The 24,811-nt window shown below is 40.5% G+C and overlaps 1 protein-coding gene across 2 annotated transcripts in view; it reads left to right on the top strand.

Moving 5' to 3' along the window:
• The window catches only part of LOC311039915 (liprin-beta-1-like), a 47,346-nt gene extending 30,024 nt beyond the window's left edge, over positions 1-17,322 (top strand). Inside the window, exons 13-26 of one of the 2 annotated variants that reach the window (XM_084049929.1) lie at positions 121-178; positions 2,011-2,164; positions 2,781-2,813; positions 5,354-5,483; positions 6,119-6,247; positions 6,995-7,145; positions 7,757-7,868; positions 8,858-8,946; positions 10,450-10,572; positions 10,669-10,794; positions 11,474-11,662; positions 12,624-12,782; positions 15,883-15,948; positions 16,598-17,322. In XM_084049929.1, the coding sequence (XP_083906055.1) occupies positions 121-178; positions 2,011-2,164; positions 2,781-2,813; positions 5,354-5,483; positions 6,119-6,247; positions 6,995-7,145; positions 7,757-7,868; positions 8,858-8,946; positions 10,450-10,572; positions 10,669-10,794; positions 11,474-11,662; positions 12,624-12,782; positions 15,883-15,948; positions 16,598-16,684 (1,606 nt within the window). In that variant the 3' untranslated portion in view covers positions 16,685-17,322. The remainder of the gene's footprint in view (positions 1-120; positions 179-2,010; positions 2,165-2,780; positions 2,814-5,353; positions 5,484-6,118; positions 6,248-6,994; positions 7,146-7,756; positions 7,869-8,857; positions 8,947-10,449; positions 10,573-10,668; positions 10,795-11,473; positions 11,663-12,623; positions 12,783-15,882; positions 15,949-16,597) is intronic. The other variant, XM_084049930.1, reaches the window with a different exon arrangement.
• The last annotated feature ends 7,489 nt before the right edge of the window (positions 17,323-24,811 follow it).

The following is a 24,811-nucleotide window of genomic DNA, read 5'->3' as shown; positions in this document are numbered from 1 at the left end:
TTATTTTTTATTATGACGATTATGCAAAATGTTTGCGATTAACTCAAATAATTGCGAGCCTAATTGCGAGCCTAGCTGTGATTGACTTACCATTACAACATACCTCCTTCCTCCTCACAGCTCCCCAGATGCCCTACACCAGGCTGATCTGGGTCACATGACCATCAGCACTGACCAGGTGAGAACACAAACACACACTCTCCCCTTACCCCTTACGCCTAAACCTTTTAATCCATTAAGACAGGGAACGCATATGTGTAACCACTTTAACCATTATTTTATACTTTTATATCATTTATTTTTAATACTTTTATATTTTATACTATATACTATACTAATTTTTTGAAAAATCTTGCCAATTTGTGCAAATCTTTGAATATATATATATATATATTTGAACATTTTAACTACCGTAAATTTCGGACTATAAGCCGCGCCTTTTGTCCCATTTTTCGACCCTGCGGCTTATATAACGTTGCGGCTTATCTATGTATTTTTATAGCTAACGGCCACTAGGGGACCTCCTAAATCTAGGGATTTTACACCCGCGGCTTATAGTCCAGTGCGGTTTATATATGTACAAATCATTCAATTTAGCTGCTGCGGCTTATATTCAGGTGCGGCTTATAGTGCGAAAATTACGGTAAAATCTTTGCTTCTGGGGGATTCTACAAATGTCGTCTAAATCCTAACAGTTTTTTTAAAAGAAATTATGTTGCTATAATTTCAGTAATCAAGGACCCCCAAAATGATATGTATTTGGCCCTCAAAATATGTTGTTCCAGGGACCCCCCAGAAGCAAAGATTTGAGAGAAATGTTGGCATAAAATAAAAAATATATATATATTCAAAGATTTTCACACATTTTCATTTTTTTTTGATAGCCAAAGAAATCTTAAAATGACACAGATGCGTTCCCGATCTTAATGGGTTAAAATTGTTCAATTAGCTGATCTACAAGCTCACAACGTGTCGATGTAGATCGACTATTGTAACTATTTTAAAATGTTTTTTAAAATGGTAAAAAAAAAGATGCCCAAAACGTTTAGGCATAAGGGGTACGGCGGCAATATAGGGCCCTCTCTCTCTCTGTGTCTCTCTCTCTCTCTCTCTGTGTGTGTATATTACATAAGCCTAGCGCGCAAACTGCATAGACACAAGCTTACAGCAAAAATGACCACAGAGACTTGAAATAATGACATTACTTCCAGCAGTTTGAACACCGCACTACCCGGCATGATGAGTCTCGCATCGTCGCTTTTCATAACTTTCCCACATTGAGAGGTCAAAGGTGCAAGAAACATGACTACACACATGTACTGCTGATTATACATAAACACACACAAAAAAAAGCCCATACACAGTCCAGCGATGCAGAAGGCCAGCCGCCCTCTTATCTCTCTCGGCCCAGTGGATTTCCCCGGTTATGAATGAATGACTGTCAGAGTGGATCGGCTTGCTTGGGTGAATATTGAGGGGAATCAACCGGTCTTGTGAGCACAGGCTGTTGAGGTGTGCCACCTAGTGGTCAAAAACCACAAATACATGTTTTTTTTTTCTCTAATACATATTTATCGGTATTCATTTATTTTTCAAGGAAAACATGACATTCTTAAGCCATTAAGACCTGAGCCCGATTCTACAAAATGTCTTCTAAATTCTAACAGTTTTTTGAAAAAAAAACTAGGTTTCTATGTCAGTGGTTCTCAAACTTTTTCATGTCAAGGACCCTCAAAATCATATGTATTTGGCCGCGGACCCACATCTCAAAATATTTTGTTCCAGGGACCCCCAGAAGCAAACATTTAAGTTACAAATGTTCGCTTTAAATATATGTACATTCAAAGATTTACACACATTTTCACAATTTCAAAAACATAGCAGATCTAGTAGATCTTTTTGAATAGCCATATAATGCCTTTTAGCTCAAATCTAAAAATGACACAGATGCGTTCCCGGTCTTAATGGGTTAATTATAATTTTTCATTATTATGTTCTTTCATTCCATAGACCAAATTCAAAGAGGGATCCAGTTGTTCTTCCCCTAAACCAAGTGCCACAGGTGAAGAGAGTTTCGGCACCAAGAAGTCTCGCTCCTCATTTGGCCGCGGCTTCTTCAAGATACGTGCAGGAGGCAAGCGGACAGGCAGCGCCCCGAACCTGGGTGAGTCTGGACATCGAATCCCAGATAGACCTCCTTCACACGAGTGTGGTTTGGCCCCCTGGTGGTGGTCATCGGTGTCTCATTTTGAATTTTTCACTGATTCCGATGTTTTAGAGAACAGGAATTCAGGCTGATATCAAACACATTTCCCCCCCTCTATCTCTCAAAGATACTGATATCCATAATTAATGTAGTGAACTCTGTACCCTAAAAGCCATCTGATTCCACTGTCTGCGCATAATGTCTTTAATTCTAGATAGCCATGTTTATTGTTTTCCCTATTTTACATTTCAAGCAGTTAAACCTTATATACTTGTACATCAAGTCGCAAGAATAGCAGAATCTACAAGCTCCCAATATGTGGGCTTGTTGATCGGGTATATTTTCACAATCTTCACCAATTGGAATGTTTGCCTATTATGCCCAAAATAGGGACGCTAGTAGTAAGAGTGCTTAACCACATGATGGTCAGTCGATAGACTAACTATGGCTCCTGGGGATATAAATCCCACCATTGTAGAGATTTTAATGGTTTATTACAGCCGTTCTGTGTTGACATGTGTGTGTTCTGTTTTACTGCTGCTTTGTCTCCCACGGCTGTCTGTAAATTGTGAAGATCGCAGCCGGAGTGCGAGTGCGCCTGCGTTAGGTACAGTACTGAAACCCGAGGTCAGGCCTGCAGTATCATGGCTGGCGGCCCTGGATGATATACAGCTGGTTGTGTGCTCTCTCTGTGCAGGGATCCTACAGACCCAACAGTGTGATCATCCACCTTCCATTAACTCCATAACAGCATTTCTTAACCACTTGGACCTTAGCGTCCCTATACTGCGGGCATGTCATAACATGTGTAGTAGAGGGCAGTGGTGGAAAGTAACTAAGTGCATTTACTTAAGTACTGTACTTAAGTACAATTTTGAGGCATTTGTACTTTACTTGAGTATTTCCAATTTCCAATGCTTTTACTTCTGCTCCACTTTATCTCAGAGGCAAATATTGTACTTTTTCTCCGCTACAATTATTTGAAAACTTTAGTTACTTTTCAGATAGAAATTATGATATTATGAAACATACATTAACCACTTTAATTAGCCCTATTGTATACCTAGGCTATTTGAAAATAGCAGTTCTACAAGCTCACAACGCGTTGTGAGCTTGTAGATCTGCTATTCTCAAACGTTTTAGTACTTTTACTTTTGGTACTTTAAGTCCATTTTGAAACCAATACCTTTGTACTTTTACCCACGTACATTTTTAATTCCAGATTTTTACTTCTAACAGAGTACTTCTACATTTCAGTATTGATACTTTTACTTTTAAGTAAATAATTGAGTACTTTTTCCACCACTGAATAGAGGGGGCCAAGGATGGAGCCCTGGGGGGGACCCTGATCAATGAAGTATACACAGCCTGTTTATATATATCTTTGTAAAGTTAAGATGGTAAATGATCACATTGTTGTGTTTGCTATCCTGTAATTTAGATCTAACCATGTTCTCCCTTTCTCTCTGGGTGTTTAAGGTGTCTGTGTGGTTGTGTTTCTCCCTAGGGGGTGTGGTGCTTGTCAATTTTGTTCTAATTTGTCATTTGTCAATGACAGTAAAATGGTCTCCCATAACCCATTAACCCATTAAGACGTGAGGCGATTCTTTAAAAAAATCTAAATCCTAACATTTTTTGGAAAAAAAACGAAAAACATATTTTTTCATATTTTTCAAAAATAGCAGATCTACAAGCTCGTAGCGCGGCACTCGGTGCCGCGCTATGAGCTTGTAGATCTGCTATTTTTGAATAGCCAAAGAAATCTAAAGTGACACAGAGCGTTCCAGGTCTTAATGGGTTAAAGAACAACTTTTTTATTTTTACAACCAAGGTTTATGTTTTAGCTTGTAATTAAAGTAAATAAAGATGATGATTTTCATTTACTGCTTTCTATAGTTATAGCAATTTTCGTGATATTTTTTACAGTGGGCGGGGGCATTCGGGCAGGTGGCTAAATATGTATTTTTTTACACAATAACCCAGCAATTTCTTCATTATTATTTACAGTAGCTCTTCTAGCCCCCAATAACTCACATCTGGCCATCAAAGACCACGGGACCTTTTTTATTGTGTAAAAAATACATATTTAGCCACCTGCCCGAATACCCCCGCCCACTGTAAAAAGGATCGCGAAAATTGCTAAAACTATAGAAAGCAGTAAATGAAAAAATGTAAACACTCATCTTTTATTTACTTTAATTACAAGCTAAAACATAAACCTTGGTTGTAAAACAAACAAACAAAGTTGTCCTTTAAAACCGGGAACGCATCTGTGGCATTTAAGATTTTGCGTTGGCTATTCAAAAATAGCAGATATACAAGCTCGAGCTTGTACTGTACATCTACTATTTTTTAACATTTTTGAAAAAATCTTGAAAGTGTTTGAAAAATGTTGACGTCTGAGAACTGCTGATTTAGAAGGCATTTGCAGAATCGGCCACAGGTCTTAAGGGCTTAATAATATCCAGTTGTCCCTCATCCATGATGAGACACCGTCTGCAATGAGGCCAATTTCCTGATCCCTCCTGCTAGTGAATCTGCTGTCTACAAGTCAACTAGTCCCATTGCATGTGAAGACTGAGTTGGGCTGCTGTGTGTTTCTTTAAGTTTTGATACAATTGGGTTGTAGTGGTGCTTATTTACTAACTGTGTAGTCTCTCAAGCCAGACCATCTCTTCCACAATCTTTGAATGCAATTCCGCCCCGTAAAAGTTGAGAACAGGAAATTGTTTTCCGACCAGAAGGGTAATCGACCAATCATCATGACCGTGGTGTTCATAAAATAATATTTAAAAATATTTACAAAAACATCTTTGTAAATTTCCATGCTAAGCAGCAGGCTACAGTAGATAAGATAGGCTTTGACTAATTTGATTTCCAATTCCAGTTGGAGTTATTTACGCAACTCCAAAGGTGAATTCAGAACTTCAGAAGTATGGACTGTTGAAGTATTTGAAAATTGTGGGAGCAAACATGTCTGTCTTGAGAGATCAGTAGATGTGTACGTAGTGCGTAGAGACTATCATCGTTGCAGTCTTTGAGTGTTGGGCTAGCAGCAACCGACGTCTGTTTGCCATGGCCATGGGTTTGCGGTGTTGGGCCAAACGTGTGTGCTGTCATGCTAATGTATACATAATGTATTTACAGCTGAGACGGAACATAAGGGCACAGAACACCTGGACTTGGCTGGGGTCCCTCAGCGTAAATCCCCCGATGAAGCGACTCCGCCGTCAGGGGTCAAAAAGAAGTCTAAAGGTTTCAAGAAATTCTTTGGCAGGTAAGACTCAGATTTTATTAGTATTTTATTTCGCCGGACATAAAAAGGGTGTTGCTGGTTATTTCTCGTGCTGGTGTTCAGTGGTGGAAAAAGTACTAAAATGTTTTAAGTAAAAGTATCAGCTTAAACAAACAGGATACAGATTAAACAAGTGAAATTGGAGGTGATGACAATAAGAAATGAGCAGACAAAATTGGAACTGGAACACTATACAAATGAAGCTTAAAAATGGGTACTTTCTCCTGATTGGCTGAGATTTTGACACCTACCGGAAAATTTATTTTCTGTTTATTAAAGAGCTGGAGAAACAAGGAGACATCTGTTACTGAAAAAACACTCTATAGCAATGATTACTTTCAGAATATTTGTTTTAACCTTTTAACAAAATACTTTTTGTTTTAACCAAAAAATATCACTTACCCTACCTTTAATGTATGTTTCGTGATAATAGTCAAAATCTGTAAAGTAAGTTTTCAAATAATTGTAGTGGAGTAACAGTACAATATTTGCCAAAAGTACAGAACATTGGATATTCTTCAATAAAGTAAAAAATACCTCAAAATTGTACTTAAGTACAGTACTTGACTAAATGTACTTAAGTTACTTTACACCACTGCTGGTATTTACCTTTGCAGACTAAAGAGGAGTCACTCGACCTCCTTCAACCTCGACGACGCTTCGGAGATGGAGTTCAGGAGGGGAGGAGTCAGGGCCACAGCTGGCCCCCGCCTTGGATGGTCACGTGACGTAAAGCACGACACCAAGTAGGTATCAGTGACGCGTGATTTTGGAGCGTACGGGACCGGTTGGCAAACCCCGCCCCCGACTGTCTCCACTGGCTGAATCACGCCTGCTTGAAAGGTACATAGGTGGCTTGCTGTATGTTAGTTAGTGACAGGACACTTACTAAAAAAAACACAATATATAAGTGCATTTGTGCAGTAGGAGAGGCGTTCTCACATGCCCTATTTTCCTGTACAGTTTGTGGTATGTACCATTCGGATGTTTGGCGGAATAGTCGAGTACAGTTAGTACTTACTACTCACGTGAGACATGACAGTACAGACTACTGAGACTAGGCATTTGGTGTTGAGAATGATCAATATAGCATCCATGATCCATCCATCTTTAGGCTGGCAGACGGCTGTTACTTAATCCATTGAAAGGGAAGAAAAGGAACGGATGGTTTTCTGCTGAGGAAACGGCAATGAAAGCGACCAGTTCCAGAATAATTATTATCTCAGTATATTCTATATATCATGTATATTCTATACCATTATCACAGGGATGCGGGGGTTAACAGAGCTGCTCCTGCAGTCTAAAATCTCCTCATTCCACTCGGGGGACGGGATTTGCCGTACGCCGTACGGCCGTACGTTTCCAAATCACGCATCGGTCCCAGAGACAACCCTCCAGTTCAGGCTTCTCCTTTGCAACACAACTGAATTGCAATTACTGGTGTTCTTCAGTCCTTTGTCAATCCTTTTCCTTTCTCTCTGTCACTCTTTAAGTGCTATGGACGTTCCATTTGCCCAGTGGAATAAGGAGCAGGTGTGTGCGTGGCTGCAGGAGCACGGCCTTGGTGTGTACGCCAACCAAGGTCAGGGCTGGATCCGTTCTGGTCAAACACTGCTGCGGGCCTCACAGCATGAGCTGGAGAAGGTACAAGACAATGGGAAAAATATATATTTTGAATCTAGATTGTCAGATGTCTTGTATTACTTAGTTCTGTCTATGCAAGTGTGTGTGTATGTGTGTACTGTATATTTATAATAATATAATAGTGGTGGAAAGTATCTGAGTACATTTACTTAAGTACTGTACTTGAGTAAAAATGTCTATACTTTACTTTTACGCCACTACATCTCAGAGTCAAATATTGTACTTTTTACTCCACTGCAATTAATATTGGTAGACTTTAGTTACTTTGTAGACTTTGATTATTATTACAAAACATACATTAACCACTTCAGCCCTATTTAAACTTTGGCTATTAAATAGCCGATCTACAAGCTCACAACAAGTCGCGATGTGACGTGTTGTGAGCTTGTAGATCTGCTATTTTCAAAAGACTTTTTATACATTTGAAACCTGTGAAATGGCTGGGTTACTTTTGGTACTTTAAGTATATTTTGATGGCAATACTTTTTTAAGTAAAGTTTTAAGTTTTATTTCTACATTGCAGTATTGATACTTTTATTTATAAAGTAGAAACTGTGAGTACTTTTACCAGCACTGTTTATAATGTGTTTCCGTTTATTTAACCCCACCAGGAGTTGGGGATCAGACACCCCCTCCACAGGAAGAAGCTGCAGCTGGCCTTGCAGGCTCTAGGCTCTGAGGAGGAGGACCTCATGGGCAAGCTGGACCACAGCTGGGTGAACAGTGAGTGGCTTTCAGTGGTTGGAAGAAGTACTCACATTTTGTACTTAAGTATAAGTACCAATACCACAATGTAGAAACACTCTGTTACAAGTGAAAGTCCGGTATTCAAAATGTGCTTGAGTAAAAGTACAAAGGTATTCACATTAAAATATACTTAAGTACTGAAAGTAAAAGTACTCATTTTGCAGAATGTCCCATTTCACTAATTTCCAAATGTATAGAAATGCTTTGAACATAGCAGACCTACAAGCTCACAACGTGTCGCAAAGCGACACGTTGTGAGCTTGTAGATCGGCTATTTTCAAATAGTATATAAAAAGTATATATAGGGTTGAAGTGGTTAATGTATGTTTTGTAGTAATATTCAAAATCTTCAAAGTAACTAGTAACTCATGTTTTCAAATAATTGTAGTGGTGTAAAAATACAGTTCTTAAAATAGCCATTTATTTTATCCTGAACCATCTGAGGCCTTTACTGGCTGACCCCTGCACTAACCCAACAAAAACAACAGCCCAATTAATAACTGCCACTACCGCCACAAGATCTACAGTATAGGAGTGTGTTTGTATATTCTACATCAGGGGTCTTCAACGTTTTCAGGCCAAGGACCCCCTAGCTGAGAGAGAGATGAAGCAGGGACCCCCTCTATATTGTATACAATTTTGTTTCAGATTAAACTTTTTTTGTTTACTTGGTCTGCTCTTTTTTCCCTCTTCACCTACAACTCTTTGCCAAAAATAGCCGATCTACAAGCTGCGAGGCGTTGTGAGCTTGTAGATCTGCTATTTTTGGCTAAAGTTCTCCTCAAGAAAAGGGATGCTAGGGTTCAAGTGGTTACGGTAAAAATAAAACATATCACACAAAGATTTGGCGGACCCCCTGTAGTAACTCTGAGGACCCCCTAGGCGTCCCGGACCCCCTGTTGAAGACCCCTGTTCTACATGACATGGATGGATGTTCTGAGAAGACAATGTTTTGTTTTTGTCAGGATGGCTGGATGACATTGGCCTGCCACAGTACAAGAGTCAATTTGACGAGGGGCGCGTCGATGGACGCATGCTGCATTACATGACAGTGGTGAGCTTTCCTTTCATCTTGAACTGGTGGTGTTAAAAAGTGAGATGAAAACAAGCCAATTCTCTCCTGTTGTGTGTGGAGTACTGGCTATCATCAGTGGTGGAAAAAGTACTTGCACTGCAATGTAGAAACACTCTTGTTACAAGTAAAAGTCTGGTAATCAAAATTTACGTGAGTAAAAGTACAAAAGTATTGGCATCAAAATATACCAAAAGTAAAAGTACTCATTATGCAGAATGTCCCATTTCAAGTTTTCAAATGTATAAAAGGTATTAAAATCTTTTGAAAATAGCAGATCTACAAGCTCACAAGGTCTCGCGATGCAACGCATTGTGAGCTTGTAGATTGGCTAATTTCAAATGACATGACATGTATTTAGGGCTAAATACATTTAGCCCTAAAACACATTCACTGCCAGGGGCTTTCTACTATTGGCAGGTAGCTTCTGCCAGCATTTTCTTTTTCTTTTTTGGATATGACGGACATATCCGTCAATGGAGGTGAACGGGTGGATTTTCAAAATCTTCAAAGTGACTAGTACAACAGTTTTCAAATAATTGTAGTGGAGTAAAAGTACAATATTTGCCTCTGAGATGTAGTGGAGTAGAAGTAAAAGTACTGAAAATTGAAAATACTTCAGTAAAGTAAAAATAACTCAAAATTGTACTTAAGTACAGTACTTGAGTAAATGTACATAGTTACTTTACACACTGGCTCTCATTAGATTGTTTACCAGTTGAGTAGCTTTTACTCCAGGCTAGCCCACTTATCTAAACATTGATTTAGTGGTGGATAAATAAACACCTGCATACTGTCTCCCTGCACACTGTCGTCTGAAATACACCAGTAATACACCACCACCACAAACACCAAACTATAATAACAGAACTACAGGAGAAAGGCTCCACAGTGGTGTTTTTGACAGCAAATTTTGATTTAGTTTTAGTCATATTTTAGTCATCTGAAATGTTTTAGTTTTTGTCTAGTTTTAGTCGACTAAATATCATAAGATTATAGTCTACTAAATCTACAGTTGATTTAGTCGACTAAAATGTATGTTGGCGGTGCCTTGATGGCGTCATAATGGCTGATTTTACACTTGGTTGTATGCTGAAAATAGCCGATCTACAAGCTCGTAGATCTGCTATTTTCAGAGCGCAACACCTGAACGCAACCAAACATAAAATGACTTGTCTTTTAGTTCTACTGGATCTCTTCTCCACTAACATTTTAGTTTAGTTTTTAGTTGTTGACGAAATTGTCAATATATTTAGTGTTAGTTTTAGTCATCATAGCTTAGTTTTTATTTCGTTTTTATTTAGTTTTCGTCTGTGAAAAAAGGTACATTTTTCGTCATAGTTTTAGTCGACGAAATCAACACTGAGGCTCCAAGCTGTATTTAACCTCGGATCAGTAGGGGGAAACTGTGGAGACCAGCTTGTTATTATATCATTTTTGTGACAATGGATGTTTTTTGTGGTTCTGTTCCTGTGCCTATATCAGGAGGACCTGCTGTCTCTGAAGGTAGGCAGTGTTCTCCATCACCTCAGCTTCAAGAGGGCCGTTCAGGTCCTGCGGCTCAACTCCTACGACCCCAGCTGTCTTCGGCGCCGCCCCTCTGATGAGGTATGGCCAACGAAAAACTCATTTAAACCCCTATTTAAACACGCCTGCATTTGAGACTGCATTTGGCTTTATATTCACTTCATGTCTCTCATCCAGAACAACATCACGCCAGCGGAGATCTCCCAGTGGACCAACCACAGAGTCATGGAATGGCTGCGGTCGGTGGACCTGGCAGAATACGCCCCCAATCTGAGGGGCAGTGGTGTGCACGGAGGGCTCATGGTGAGTGGGCCTGTCCCTTATTATTATTATTATTGTTATTATTATTATTATTATTTCATCGCCTAAGCAAGGGATAATGTATGGGGAGGTAGTCATTATTGAAATTTAAAGCCCGACAGGATAATCACCCTGAAGGGCTTTAATTTTCGAGTGAGCACTCGTCAAAGAGTTGCGTTCTTTGCGCATCATAGAAAGCGCACGAGAGATTAAATTAATTTAGTGTCGGGCTAATGAATTGCAGACCCTTGTCGGGTTTGGGCCGGACTCGAACCGCGCGTTCCAGGGCCATGGGCTGGAGTTTAGGGCCCGTGCAGCGCGCTACTTTTCGCTACTCATCGTGCACCAATGTATATTGGGCTTAACCCATTAAGACCGGGAACGCATCTGTGTGTCATTTTTAGATTTCTTTCGCTATTCAAAAATAGCATATATACGAGCTTGTAGATCTGCTATTTTTGGAAGATTGTGAAAAATTTGTGGCAAAATCTTGGATTATATATTTTTTAAAGCGAACATTTGCCGCGCTATGAGCTTGTATATCTGCTATTTTTGAATAGCCGAACGAAATCTGAATATGACACAAGCGGTTAAGTGTTAACCCCTTGTAATAGGCATTCAAGCACTTTATCATTATTGCGTTGTGCTGACCGGTTTCTCCCATGTCCACCTGCACCCCAAGGTGCTGGAGCCCCGCTTTAATGTGGAAACTCTGGCGCTGCTGCTCAACATCCCGCCCAACAAAACCCTGCTGAGACGCCACCTGGCCACGCACTTCCACCTGCTCATCGGCACCGAGGCCCAGCGCCTCAAACAGGACTGTCTGGAGAACCCAGACTACGCCGTGCTCACAGCCACCGCCAAAGTCAAGGTATGTAAAACGAAGGGTGCAACTGTTAAATTAAACGATTATAAAAAAATATATAAAATATCGTTTCCGGGGGGAAAGACCGGAAAATTGGCATTTCCGTCTTTTTGAGTTTGTTTAAACCCATGAAGACCTGAAGCCGATTCTACAAATGTCTTCTAAATCCCAACAGTATTCTGAAAAAAACGTTATGTTTCTATATCAGTGGTGCTCAAACTTTTTCATGTCAAGGACCCCCAAAATGATATGTATTTGGCCGCCGACCCCCCCCCCCCCCCCCCCCCCTCTCAAAATATTTTTTCGCTTTAAAATAATATATATTCAAAGATTTGCACACATTTTCACATTCTTCAAAAATAGCAGATCTACAAGCTCATAGCGCGGCACTCAGTGCCGCGCTATGAGCTTGTAGATCTGCTATTTTTGTATAGCCAAGGTGTAAAATAATGCTTTTTAGCTCAAATAAAAAAACTACACAGACGCGTTCCAGGTCTTAATGGGTTAAATAACGAAAATAGCAGATCTACGAGCTCACAACGCGTTGTCGTGAGATTGTTGATCGGCTATTTTTGCTTGGGGCTTAAATACTTAATCAGACTAATGAATTTAGTCAGTTTATCAATGAACCAAATTGATATTTTTTATACAGTATATAATATATATATATATATATATTTTTTTATATATAGAAAAAATCACACTTCAAAAGTTATTGACATCAAATAATCATTAAGAATATAATCTATACTTAACCACAAGAACAACACACTTCCTGTTGTACTCCAGTGCTCTCCCTGCCTTTTGGTTTCCACAGTTGTCAGTTGAAGACTGGCGTTTTGCTCTATATTCACCCCAGTGTGTGTGTGTGTGTGTGTGTATATATTGATGTCAACCGCATGAGAACGGGTTTTATGGCTCCGTTTCTCAGACATTCCATTGAATTCCGTTCCCTCTGCTTCTTCAGCCCAGAAGGCTCTCCTTCGGTGGCTTTGGAACCCTGAGGAGAAAGCGGCAGGAGGACAGTGAGGAGTACGTCTGCCCCATGAACGTGGAGATGCCCAAGAGCAGCAGCTTCCAGAGGGGTCAGAGGATCTATGATGATAACCTTGACCGACTGGAACAGGTACAGCGCAGTCAGGGCCGGTGGAGGGCTGATCGCCGCTCTAGGCGAGATTCAGGGGACGCGCGCGACATTTTTACGCGGTTATGGGCGGATTATAATGCTTTTTTTTGTGTCTTTGGTTACTTTATTTCGGTTTTAGGGTTAGGGTTATGTTTTTTTTCCCGAGTTTTTTTTGCCGCCTCTCCAACTGCCGCTCTAGGCGGCCGCCTAGGTCGCCTCTATGGGTGCGCCGGCCCTGAGCGCAGTTGTTGATTTCGTCGACTAAAACTATGACGAAAAATGTTGGTCGACTACCTTTTTTCACTGACGAAAACTAAATAAAAACTAAATATAACGAAGCTACGATGACTAAAACTATGACTAAATATATTGACAATTTCGTCAACAAATAAAAACTAGACTAAAATGACTAGTGGAGAAGAGATCATTTTATGTTTGGTTGCGCTCGGGTGTTGCGCTCTGAAAATAGCAGATCTACAAGCTCACCACGCGTCGCGCTAGATCGGCTATTTAGATCTTGTAGATCGGCTATTTTCAGCACGCAACCAAGTGTAAAATCAGCCATTACGACGCCATCAAGGCACCGCCAAAATACAATTTAGACGACTAAATCAATTGTAGATTTAGTCAATTATAATCTTATGATATTTAGTCGACTAAAACTAGACAAAAACTAAAACATTTCAGATGACTAAAATATGACTAAAACTAAATCAAAATTTGCTGTCAAAATCAACACTGATTTGTAACGGAATGAACCAGGTACCATCTGGGGAATGGCCAATGTTAAAGGACGACTTCACCCATTTTCAACTTATCGTCATATAGTTGGTCCTCACTAATGCTCATTATATTATGGTACCATTTCTTTTGACTTGGTTTGTGGAGGACCATGGGCAGTTCAAAAACCCGCCTACCAGTGACATCATCGATGGGGAATCCAAGCTAATAGAAACGGCGGGCTTTCTATTCCTGGAAAGTTGGCATGCTATGATGGAAGCAATTGTTCTCGCGTTAATAAAAGAAAATAAAAAACCTGCCTAACGATGATGTCACTGGTAGGCAGGTTTCTGAAGTGTTCACAGCCCTCCTATGAGACACAGACCAAGTAGGAAAAAATGGAACCATTTTATCATGAGCATTAGTGAGGACCAACTATATGAGGATAGGTTGAAAATGGGTGAGTTGTCCTTTAAGGGTGGTTTATGCTTGGGTGTGCACCGGTGTTGTGCACCAAAAATAACAACGTATTTCTTTTCTCGTGCCACAGAACGCAAACAAAGTATAAATTGGGCTGTAGATGTTCAATGTGTGACCGCCTATAAAAACAGGTCAAAGCATTAGTAATTATTCGTGTTGTGACATTCGCGACCGAGTTCGCTCGAAAAGATTCTGTCACTTGTGTGAATGGGAACGATCTCGGTTACTTCCTCAAACGTTGCCGTTCCTCGAGTCGTTCATTTTCCTCAGTGTGGAAGGCCGGGTGACGCGAGGCAGTGTTGATTTCGTCGACTAAAACTATGATGAAAAATGTTGGTCGACTACTCTTTTTCACTGACAAACTAAATTAAAACTAAATGAAAATGAAGCTATGATGACTAAAACTAAGACTAAATATATTGAAAATGAGAGGGACTAGTGGAGAAGAGATCCAGTAGAACTAAGACATTTTATGTTTGATTGCGCTCGGGTGTTGCGTTCTGAAAATAGCAGATCTACGAGCCCACAACGCGTCGCGCTGCGACGCGTTGTGGGCTTGTAGATCGGCTATTTTCAGCATGCAACCAAGTGTAAAATCAGCCATTACGACACCTTCAAGGCACCGCCAATATTTTAGTCGACTAAATCAACTGTAGATTTAGTCAACTAAGAGCGGTTTCACACTATGGTCCCGGGTGCGCACCCTGGACCACTTGGCTGCTGTTGTGGTAGTGTGAACGTAGCGAACCGTTCCCCGTAACGCATCACCGTTCCGTACTCGAAACCACCTCGGGAGGTAGTCTCGGGTCCGATTGCTGCGGAGTCGGGAACGGAACGCGGCAGTGTGAATCCATCCGTACCAAGATAAGGAAGTGGACTGCTAATCATATATCATTTATATATTTTTATAATGACACATTATTTTAGCTGGGTTATACCTTCTCATAGTTATACTTGAATGTTGACAAGAAATAATAATCCCGCTAGTGTTTGAGTAGCGCGAGCCGTGAAAAATAATAAACAAAAAACACATGTGTGGCGAACGTATTTGTAAGGATAAATACACCAAGGATTAGTCCGTGGCGTGACGTCACTGCTAAATTACAAAGGATGCGTCCGTGACGCCAATATCATATTAACAGACGACAGTGCATTTCGAGACCAGTGCACACACTGCTTTGGTTGTGTATTGTTGATCTGTTGTTATTATAACTCAAGACAACGTCAGGAACACAGTCAAACTTTATTATTCACTCTAGAATGACTTTTCTTCTGTGAATGACATTCGCTCTCCCAAAGCGTCATAGTCCACAGCGGCCCCATGAGGCACCTATTTACCATTACTGTTAAATGAAATGGTGTCGAGTCTTGGCCAGTGTGAATGCTGGCCAACAAGCGCACTCGGGAACGGAGGAGGAACGCTTCGCTTCAAACGCACCCAATGTGAAACCGCTATAAAATCTTATGATGTTTAGTCGACTAAAACTAGACAAAAACTAAAACATTTCAGATGACTAAAATATGGCTAAAACTAAATGGAATTTTATTCAAAAGACTGGCTAAAACTAAATCAAAATGTGCTGTCAAAATCAACACTGATGTGAGGTTCAGTCAGTTGGTGGCAAAATGCAACATTTTAACTGGCTGAAGAGAGACGTTCCTCTTTCGTCATTGGACTAAACTACGTGAGGAGGGCGGAACAGGAAGTGTCGAATGGATCACAAAATAACTTGAGTCGTCACTGAAACGAACGATATTTCCCACCACTAATAATTATTATGTGCTTTTGATGCACGATGGTTTTCACATAGTACTCTTGCCTAAGAATTGTCTCTTGTAACAAGTGTTCTCCATTTTTGCACTTGTTTTGATGCCGAAGTCTGTGTGTGTTCCTGTGTAGATGGAAGACTCGGAGGGGACAGTTAGACAGATAGGAGCTTTCTCCGAGGGTATCAACAATCTGACGGTAAAATATCCTAAAATGCTCTCTCACATACTGTACTCACACACCCTAAAATGCTCTCACGTACTCGCACATGACACTTAACACTTGTTTTGAATAATGTATAGCAAAAAGAAAACTAAACGAAAGTCAAATAACAAAAACCTGCATAACTACAGGTCAGTGGTGGAAAGTAACTAAGTACATTGACTTAAGTACAATTCTGAGGTACTTTAGTTAAATTGTAGATTTTGATTATTATTACAAAACCACTTCAGCCCTATTTAAACTTTTATTTGTATTTGTCTATTTGATAATTGACGATCTACAAGCTCACAACACGTCGCGATGCGACGTGTTGTCAGCTTGTAGATCTGCCATTTTCAAAGGAGTTTTATACATTTGAAAACTTGTGAAATGCATAATGAATTATTTTACTTTTCTTACTTTAAGTACATTTTGATGCCAATACTTTTGTACTTTTACTCAAGTAAATGTTGAATACCGAACTTTTACTTGTAACAGAGTATTTCTACATTGCGCTATTGATACTTTACCTTCGTAAAAAAAAATGTGAGTACTTCTTCCACCACTGATACAGGTATGGATGTAGTGTCAGGGATTGGGAAACAGTGGTTTTAGTTGAGGTCTGAGTTCCCGCTATGTGTTGCAGAGCATGCTGACAGACGACCAGTTTTTCCGGGAGATCCCTGACTGCCCTCCTGAGGCTAGCGTGGTGCAGGATGCCTGCCAAGTGTGAAGGACAGACTGAGCCACAGTTGCTATGCTAACCTACCATTGTGAAACTGTGCCAAAACCATTCCCCAAACCCTTTTGCCTATTAGTGACACATTTTTTTCAAGAACCTTTGAGACCTCTGCTATCATAATTTCTCTCCTGCTGTCATGTAGCATTCTCAAAAACAACTGTAGCCTTGACCATTTATATTTATTGAAGCTGTCAGAAAGTGTACTGCATGAACTTAAAACGCAGCCTCTAATACATTTATGTATGTCTTCGCGCATCGATTTTAATTATGAGTGTCTGTTTTTTTTGTTTTTTTTATATTCACATACAGTAAGTTCTTTTGCATCGTCCCAATTTAGGACTTATTTTTACTACTCTATGACAGATTCGCCCTCAGTATTGTGCCTGTGACAATATCAGTGTTCTTGTTCAAATGTATTGGACACATTATTTTCACGTGTCCCAGGCACATGAATTATGATTTCTGGTACTCAAGTTGCCCTGCGTTATTGCGGAAATGTGATGATTGCGAGTAGGTTTTTCTTACTCTTTATAGACCAAAGGTATTATTATGTAAGCCATAGCCATATCATAAAAGACAATGTACGGTTCTATTTTTTAAGATTTTGTTAATAAAAATTTGAAAATGCATATTTACTGAATCATCTGCCCATTACTTACATACAGTAGCCGGGAAGGGTTAAGGAGATTGTTTTGTTTTGCTAAACTGCCTTTATAGTTGGTTGTTTGACAGGTTAACCTTAACTGTTATGTTTTTTTTGCTTTTACAGTAGATTGCTAAACCTTGCTGTTTACACCAGAAAAGACCACAGCAACAAACAATCTCTTCGGCCAAGCCTGCTTTGGCTTCACTTGTTTAATGGAGACATTAGGATATCTAGAAGATTGCCTTTTGTTCAGCCGTGGCAACACACCCACTTACAAGGTTTCATATTTTAATTATGTATTCCCTGTTATTGGTTTAACTGGTGGTGGACTACTAGCATTAACATAGAAAGTGTGGGTATCCACTGACCTGTTCATACACCCTTCCAAATGGAATAATGGGCAGATTTGACATTTACTTTATTTTGGGACTATTTTGACAAAGCTGTCATCCTGCAGCAACCCACATAATTGGGTTCTCCAGAGAATTGTCTGTCACCTTTGCTACTACAACAAAAATGGCAGCAGTTTATCTCATTAGCCTCTGTCACTGGTGTGAAGGCCCTTTGGGATATTTGCAAGCAGTGCAATGCTGTGCCAAACGGCTGCGTGAGCTCCCTTCAATCCGGGAACGCATCTGTGTCACTTTATCTCTTTGGGCTATAAAAAAAAGCAAATCTACAAGCTCATAGAACTCATCATGAGTTGTAACAGAATCATGATTCCCATGATTATAGTGTGAGGAATTGCAAAGTTTGACCATGGTGCTGTCTGTGGCAGTGTGGGTATGAGGTGTCCTGCTGATCATGAAAGGCCATATTATTCACTCTCAAACTGATTAATTATCTTAACAATTTCACTGAAACGCACAACAGTTGACAACTTTGAACAGATCACCTGAAGTTCAAGTCACTTCCATAAGCTAAGGGTTTCAGTCTCCATCTAGTAGCAACGTATGTTTCTATAATCAGTGGTTCTCAAACCTTTTCATGTCAAGGACCCCCAAAATGATATGTATTTGGCCACGGACCCCCCATCTCAAAATATTTAGTTCCAGGGACCTCCAGAAGCAAAGATTTGAGGTAAAAGTGTTTGCTTTAGAAATGTATATGAGCCATTCTACCGAATTGGTTCAAATTCAGAGTTGGAAATTGTGTGAAATATTAATTCTATTTTGGAAAGACTTTGACCACGTTGCACCAGATCTAAGGGACACATATTTGGTAAAAGTACAGTCAATTATCATATATTTTCATAATCTTTTGGAATATCTTAACTCTCCCAAAATGTGTCACTACCGAAACATGTAGAATTACCTTAGAATAAAGATACTTATATGAATGTATTCATTTATTTTTTCATCCTCCCCTGTACAGACTATTTCTAAAAATTAATGTAGGTGTTTTTTACAATCAAATACATTAAAATGAATATTCTAACAGATTTTTTAATATTGAATTCTTAAGATTTATCAAAATTCAACGCTATATTTCTTTGTAAAATGTATAAAGTTGTTTATATTGATTTCAGAATTAATGATAGTTGAAATTACACATACACCTAACCAATCATTATCATAAAATATTGGTTGATAACTCACTATCTTTGATTTTTGACAAAATAACTGATGTTTCGGTTGTGACTGCACTATTTCGGTAGTGACTGTATTGTTACGGTAGTGACCATAGTATTTTGTTTACAAGGCTGTGCCATAGTCACTTACCTCTTTTTGCTAAACATTCATTGTTGACATAACACATACACCTAACCAATCATTATCATAACATTTGGTTGATAACTCACTATCTTTGATTTTTGACAACATACCATAGTATTTTGTTTACAAGGCGGTGCCATAGTCACTTAACTCTTTTAGCTAAATATTCACTCATACCAATGTTATGAGTGAATATGTTTGCTTTGTTAGAAATATGATGAAAAATGATCAATAAAATATAGTCATTCATTATTGAAGCAATAACAATACATGTAGGTCTCATCTTCCATATACATTTATTTGGAAGGACAAACAATATTTGCAATTAATATTGAAATTAAGTATTTTGTAACTGAAACACTTGACTAAAACATTTACAAGTCACTTGAGCATGCATCAATATTTTCACAGATTTGGCTTTTCGAACAATGCTTTAGACACTGCTGGGCTTCCTTGGACATGCCTCTGAGTGACTTTCTCAGGTGGATGGATTAAGTTGATGACCGTGTCCATGGTGCACAGTACCATATATTGTCCTCCATTCGCAGCTGTAAAAGAAGCGTGGCTGGATTGTGGATAGTACAAATAAGTTGATGAATGCTCAGTGTACCTTTGTTAGTGGGCAGCTCTTTTGGAAGGATTGCGCTTATTCTGCATATATGTTCCTCTTCCACGTAGATGAGCTTGACTTTAAGAGGTAGGAGTGTGCTATAAAGGGCTTTAGCTGTGGGCTTGTCGGACTCGTACCCCTAGCTACTTGTGATTCTGCAGTTAGCTTCATGGTGGCTCCAACTCCATAAGCAGGCCCTTTTCTGTGACCAGCTTCCAGGTACCTAACTCCAATTCACAGCAGTGAATCCCATATGGAAGGTTCTTTCCTTGATATTGAACGGTCGGCCCATCACTGATGAAGACGTTTTTGGGTGTTTGGATTGTTGTCCTTCAGGAACTAAATAATTGGTTGAAGTTGAACACAAATAGTAGGATGATCATGTTTCATGGAAGGCGATAAGACATTGTGAGTGCATGTCGTGTACACAGACACACATATGTGATGTACACAGACAACACTTCTAGCCCACATCTTTGTATCACAGCTTTTGTGACACTGATCTCCTCTACTTCTCATAGTAGAGAAGATCGAATGCTCATGCATTCCTTTTTCATAGTCCTCTGACTTCATGAGCCACAGCCTAGGTACCACCATGTGACTCCAGTCCCTGATGCACTTGTGGTGTGTTGGAGTGACTTCCTATATATGAGACGTTAGCCTGTGTGTCACAGCGTAGGTCTTCTGCAAATTTGCTCAAGCTCTTCAAGTTAATAACTACTGTCTGATCACCTTTGGTGCTAGGTCGCTTGGAAGCCCAACAAAACTTTTCCATCTCCTTTGCCTGTCTCCCCCTGCCCCAAATTTTGTTTTGGTATTTAGGTGTTTTATCTCTCCCTGCAAAACCACATGATGAAATAGAATGTACATGTTACAATTATGTACATGTTTGAAAAACGTACTTTAATAATGTCTCAAAAGCATGAACATCCAATTTTGTCACTACCGAAACAATGATGTCACTACCGAAACTTGAGCATAATGTTTCGATAGTGACTGTTTTGGTAGTGACAATTTTAGCTAGTTTTTAGCTTAACTCAACAATGCTAGGCAAGACATGGCTTGCAAACACAGCTTTGAGCAGTTGTACATGGATAAAAAACATCACATTTGAAGTAAAACCCAAAAGGAGTTTATAATTGCAGAAATGATGTGTTCGGTAGTGACAATCCTTAAAAATACACACTGATTTTCAGACTTTGGAAGACATTTACTTCTGACTGAAGTAAACTAGCTACTCACCAGGTGGCCATGATGAACAGGAAGTCTATGTCATTTCTTGGTGGAAAGTGTGGGAGTGTGGCTAAAACCAGGCTCCACCTATGGACTAAAACTCATTGTGTTTCGGTAGTGACATGAAAACATGGGACAGCTTTTTTTATATAATGTTTTTTAATTTAAAGAAAATCCACAAAATCAATCTTAATATTTCAACTTCCCTTTAAGATAAATATAAAGGATGTAATAAAATGTAATAAATTGACAAAAATAATTTAGATATTGTTTTCATGAATTGAAATTTAGGAGTTAGGGGTTGGGACAGCCACCTCCCAATATGAAGTAACATATAAAGTGTATATTTTTATGTATATATTTATTGCATCCATGTGATGTATTTCTTTATTAGTTATTCTATTTATAGTGGCTCATAGGAATTTATAGACTACGTGACAACCAGGAATAGTTTGGTGACCACAGGAGAGACTGTTGACAGCCGGAATGTAGACGGTATCCCGGGAGCAGTATGGGTTAGCGCCCCATGCTGCGTCTTCCGTGAGGAAGAAGCCCAACAAACCCGCGGTGAGGCCTTTAGGAGGGCCATTCCATTCCAGCGTACCGCAAGCGGAGCTAATACCATTAGACGGCCCAATCTAGTGGTATCGGCCCAAGGAACCATCACGCCAGAAGGAAATGTTTGGATCGGGATGGTGCGGAGGATCTGGTACAGCGCTCAGGTCCTGGACCTGGTGAGACGAAGGAGGAGCCCGGCCAGGAGGCCAACCACAGAGCCTAGTCCCTCCACGTGCCAGAGCCTCCCCCGAGTTCCGGCAGAGTAGTTCTGGAGAAGCGGACTGATTGGCCCTGTCTTTCCCTATAGGACTGACCGTGGGTGCTACTGGGACGTAAGTCGGGGCTTGATCAACCCTGGCTGGGTCACCTGGGCGAGGGTGTATGTTGTATGTTGCGAGACCCGAAACACCCTATGACCCCAGGCTACAACACTGATGATGCATCCCAGTTGCATCCATGTGATGTATTTCTTTATTAGTTATTCTATTTATAGTGGCTCATAGGAATTTATAGACTACGTGACAACCAGGAATAGTTTGGTGACCACAGGAGAGACTGTTGACAGCCGGAATGTAGACGGTATCCCGGGAGCAGTATGGGTTAGCGCCCCATGCTGCGTCTTCCGTGAGGAAGAAGCCCAACAAACCCGCGGTGAGGCCTTTAGGAGGGCCATTCCATTCCAGCGTACCGCAAGCGGAGCTAATACCATTAGACGGCCCAATCTAGTGGTATCGGCCCAAGGAACCATCACGCCAGAAGGAAATGTTTGGATCGGGATGGTGCGGAGGATCTGGTACAGCGCTCAGGTCCTGGACCTGGTGAGACGAAGGAGGAGCCCGGCCAGGAGGCCAACCACAGAGCCTAGTCCCTCCACGTGCCAGAGCCTCCCCCGAGTTCCGGCAGAGTAGTTCTGGAGAAGCGGACTGATTGGCCCTGTCTTTCCCTATAGGACTGACCGTGGGTGCTACTGGGACGTAAGTCGGGGCTTGATAACCCTGGCTGGGTCACCTGGGCGAGGGTGTATGTTGTATGTTGCGAGACCCGAAACACCCTATGACCCCAGGCTACAACACTGATGATGCGTCCCAGTTGCATCCATGTGATGTATTTCTTTATTAGTTATTCTATTTATAGTGGCTCATAGGAATTTATAGACTACGTGACAACCAGGAATAGTTTGGTGACCACAGGAGAGACTGTTGACAGCCGGAATGTAGACGGTATCCCGGGAGCAGTATGGGTTAGCGCCCCATGCTGCGTCTTCCGTGAGGAAGAAGCCCAACAAACCCGCGGTGAGGCCTTTAGGAGGGCCATTCCATTCCAGCGTACCGCAAGCGGAGCTAATACCATTAGACGGCCCAATCTAGTGGTATCGGCCCAAGGAACCATCACGCCAGAAGGAAATGTTTGGATCGGGATGGTGCGGAGGATCTGGTACAGCGCTCAGGTCCTGGACCTGGTGAGACGAAGGAGGAGCCCGGCCAGGAGGCCAACCACAGAGCCTAGTCCCTCCACGTGCCAGAGCCTCCCCCGAGTTCCGGCAGAGTAGTTCTGGAGAAGCGGACTGATTGGCCCTGTCTTTCCCTATAGGACTGACCGTGGGTGCTACTGGGACGTAAGTCGGGGCTTGATCAACCCTGGCTGGGTCACCTGGGCGAGGGTGTATGTTGTATGTTGCGAGACCCGAAACACCCTATGACCCCAGGCTACAACACTGATGATGCGTCCCAGTTGCATCCATGTGATGTATTTCTTTATTATATATTACATTTTGTTCTATCTCAATTAATGTATTGTGATTAAATAGATCATAAGATGATATTAGTACACATGTAAGGTCTGACTACTTCATTGTTTTTTAAAATTGTTTTTTCATTGTGGGACTGCAATTTCAACCAATTCGGTAGAATGGTCCATAAATGATGTTGAAAATCGTTAAAGTTTCACTTTAAGTAGAGAAGGAATGCGGTTTGTCCATGTGTCTATGCAAAAACATTTGGCCATATTTGGGGGAGAGAGGGCGGGCGGGGAGAGCGATATTTGTCATTGTACGTGTAGTCCTACAGCTGGGGCAGCATCTGTCAGCGGGGAACGCTGAATGGGAGGAGTAAGATGGAGACGCTACGTCCTCCCGGTGGGGGCTCCTCACTAGCAGGTGTGCCAGTAGGGTGTGGGAAGGAATTCATTGCCATCACTACTAAATTAGGGATAAAAATAAATAATTGGCTACACTAAATAAAACAAAAAATAGACGAGGAATAAACAGGTTAATCTTCCCAGTTCTGCGTAGTTATCGGGTTGGTCACTGATGCCATATTCCAATGAAATTTTCGTCCCTTGTTTTGCAGGCACTGCAGCGGGCCAGTCAGGTGATTGCTGAGATCAGGGAAACCCACCTGTGGTGAGAAACCAACTCATCTGTCTTCAGCTCTAATCACCATGCCTAACCGACTGCACTCCATCCTTTTCTTTTTTATGATCGACACTTTTTACCTTTAGCAGAACAAATAATAAAACAAACATACAAATAAACATGGCACTCCAGCCTTTTCAAATGCACTGGAATGGGTTCTGATAGTTAACCATGTTTAGTTTAATGTATAAGCACTGGTTCTCAATGTGGGGTTCGGGGTCCTCGAGGGGGTACCAGCTAAATGACTGATAGTTAGAGGAGCTTACAGATATGCTTGCATTTACCAATAGTACTGTACATATGAAAATGCACAGCAAAATACTTAACTGGTTAACTGGTATCTCCTGTAGCGGAGATGAGTTTGTGGGCATTTTCTGCAGCAGTCATGTTGTTTTGCTTAAAATTATTTGAGATAAAAATAAAAAAAGGGCATGTCCCTATTTATATGAAATATTTTCATTTGTTCAGTGAAATTATAATGAGTAGGTTGTTTTTGTCTTGCAGCAGTGTTGCGCCTTGTACATACATTGTCACTTTTATTTGGTAAGCTGCTGTGACCACACTGTATGTATAGTGTATAACAAAATAACCCAGTCACTGCGTTCCCACCACCACCATATTTATTTATTGCCATTTATTTAAGTGTCTTGTTATAAGTTGGAGCTATTGTCGAGCAGTAGCTCGCCTATTGGCGGCATATCATTTTGTTTACGTAAGGTATGTGAAAGTTCTGGTGCACTGTGGATTCTGTATGGTTCCCCCAAACAATAAATGTATTTTATTGTCATGTCGCTGTTGTTGTTTAGTTTTTTAAAGGGATTTAAAGAACTAAATCACTAAATCAATGTAATACTTGGGTCATTCCAGAATTGGAGGACATTTTACGTCCCACCCAAGAAATGTCAAATAATCCATTTACAAAATACTAAATAATGCATTTATC

This window comes from Gymnoscopelus microlampas (assembly GCF_963454915.1).
Source record: "Gymnoscopelus microlampas genome assembly, chromosome: 23".
NCBI classification, from domain to species: Eukaryota; Metazoa; Chordata; class Actinopteri; order Myctophiformes; family Myctophidae; genus Gymnoscopelus; species Gymnoscopelus microlampas.
Note: the sequence above shows the minus strand (reverse complement) of the source record. Positions and strands in the feature narration are given on the sequence as shown.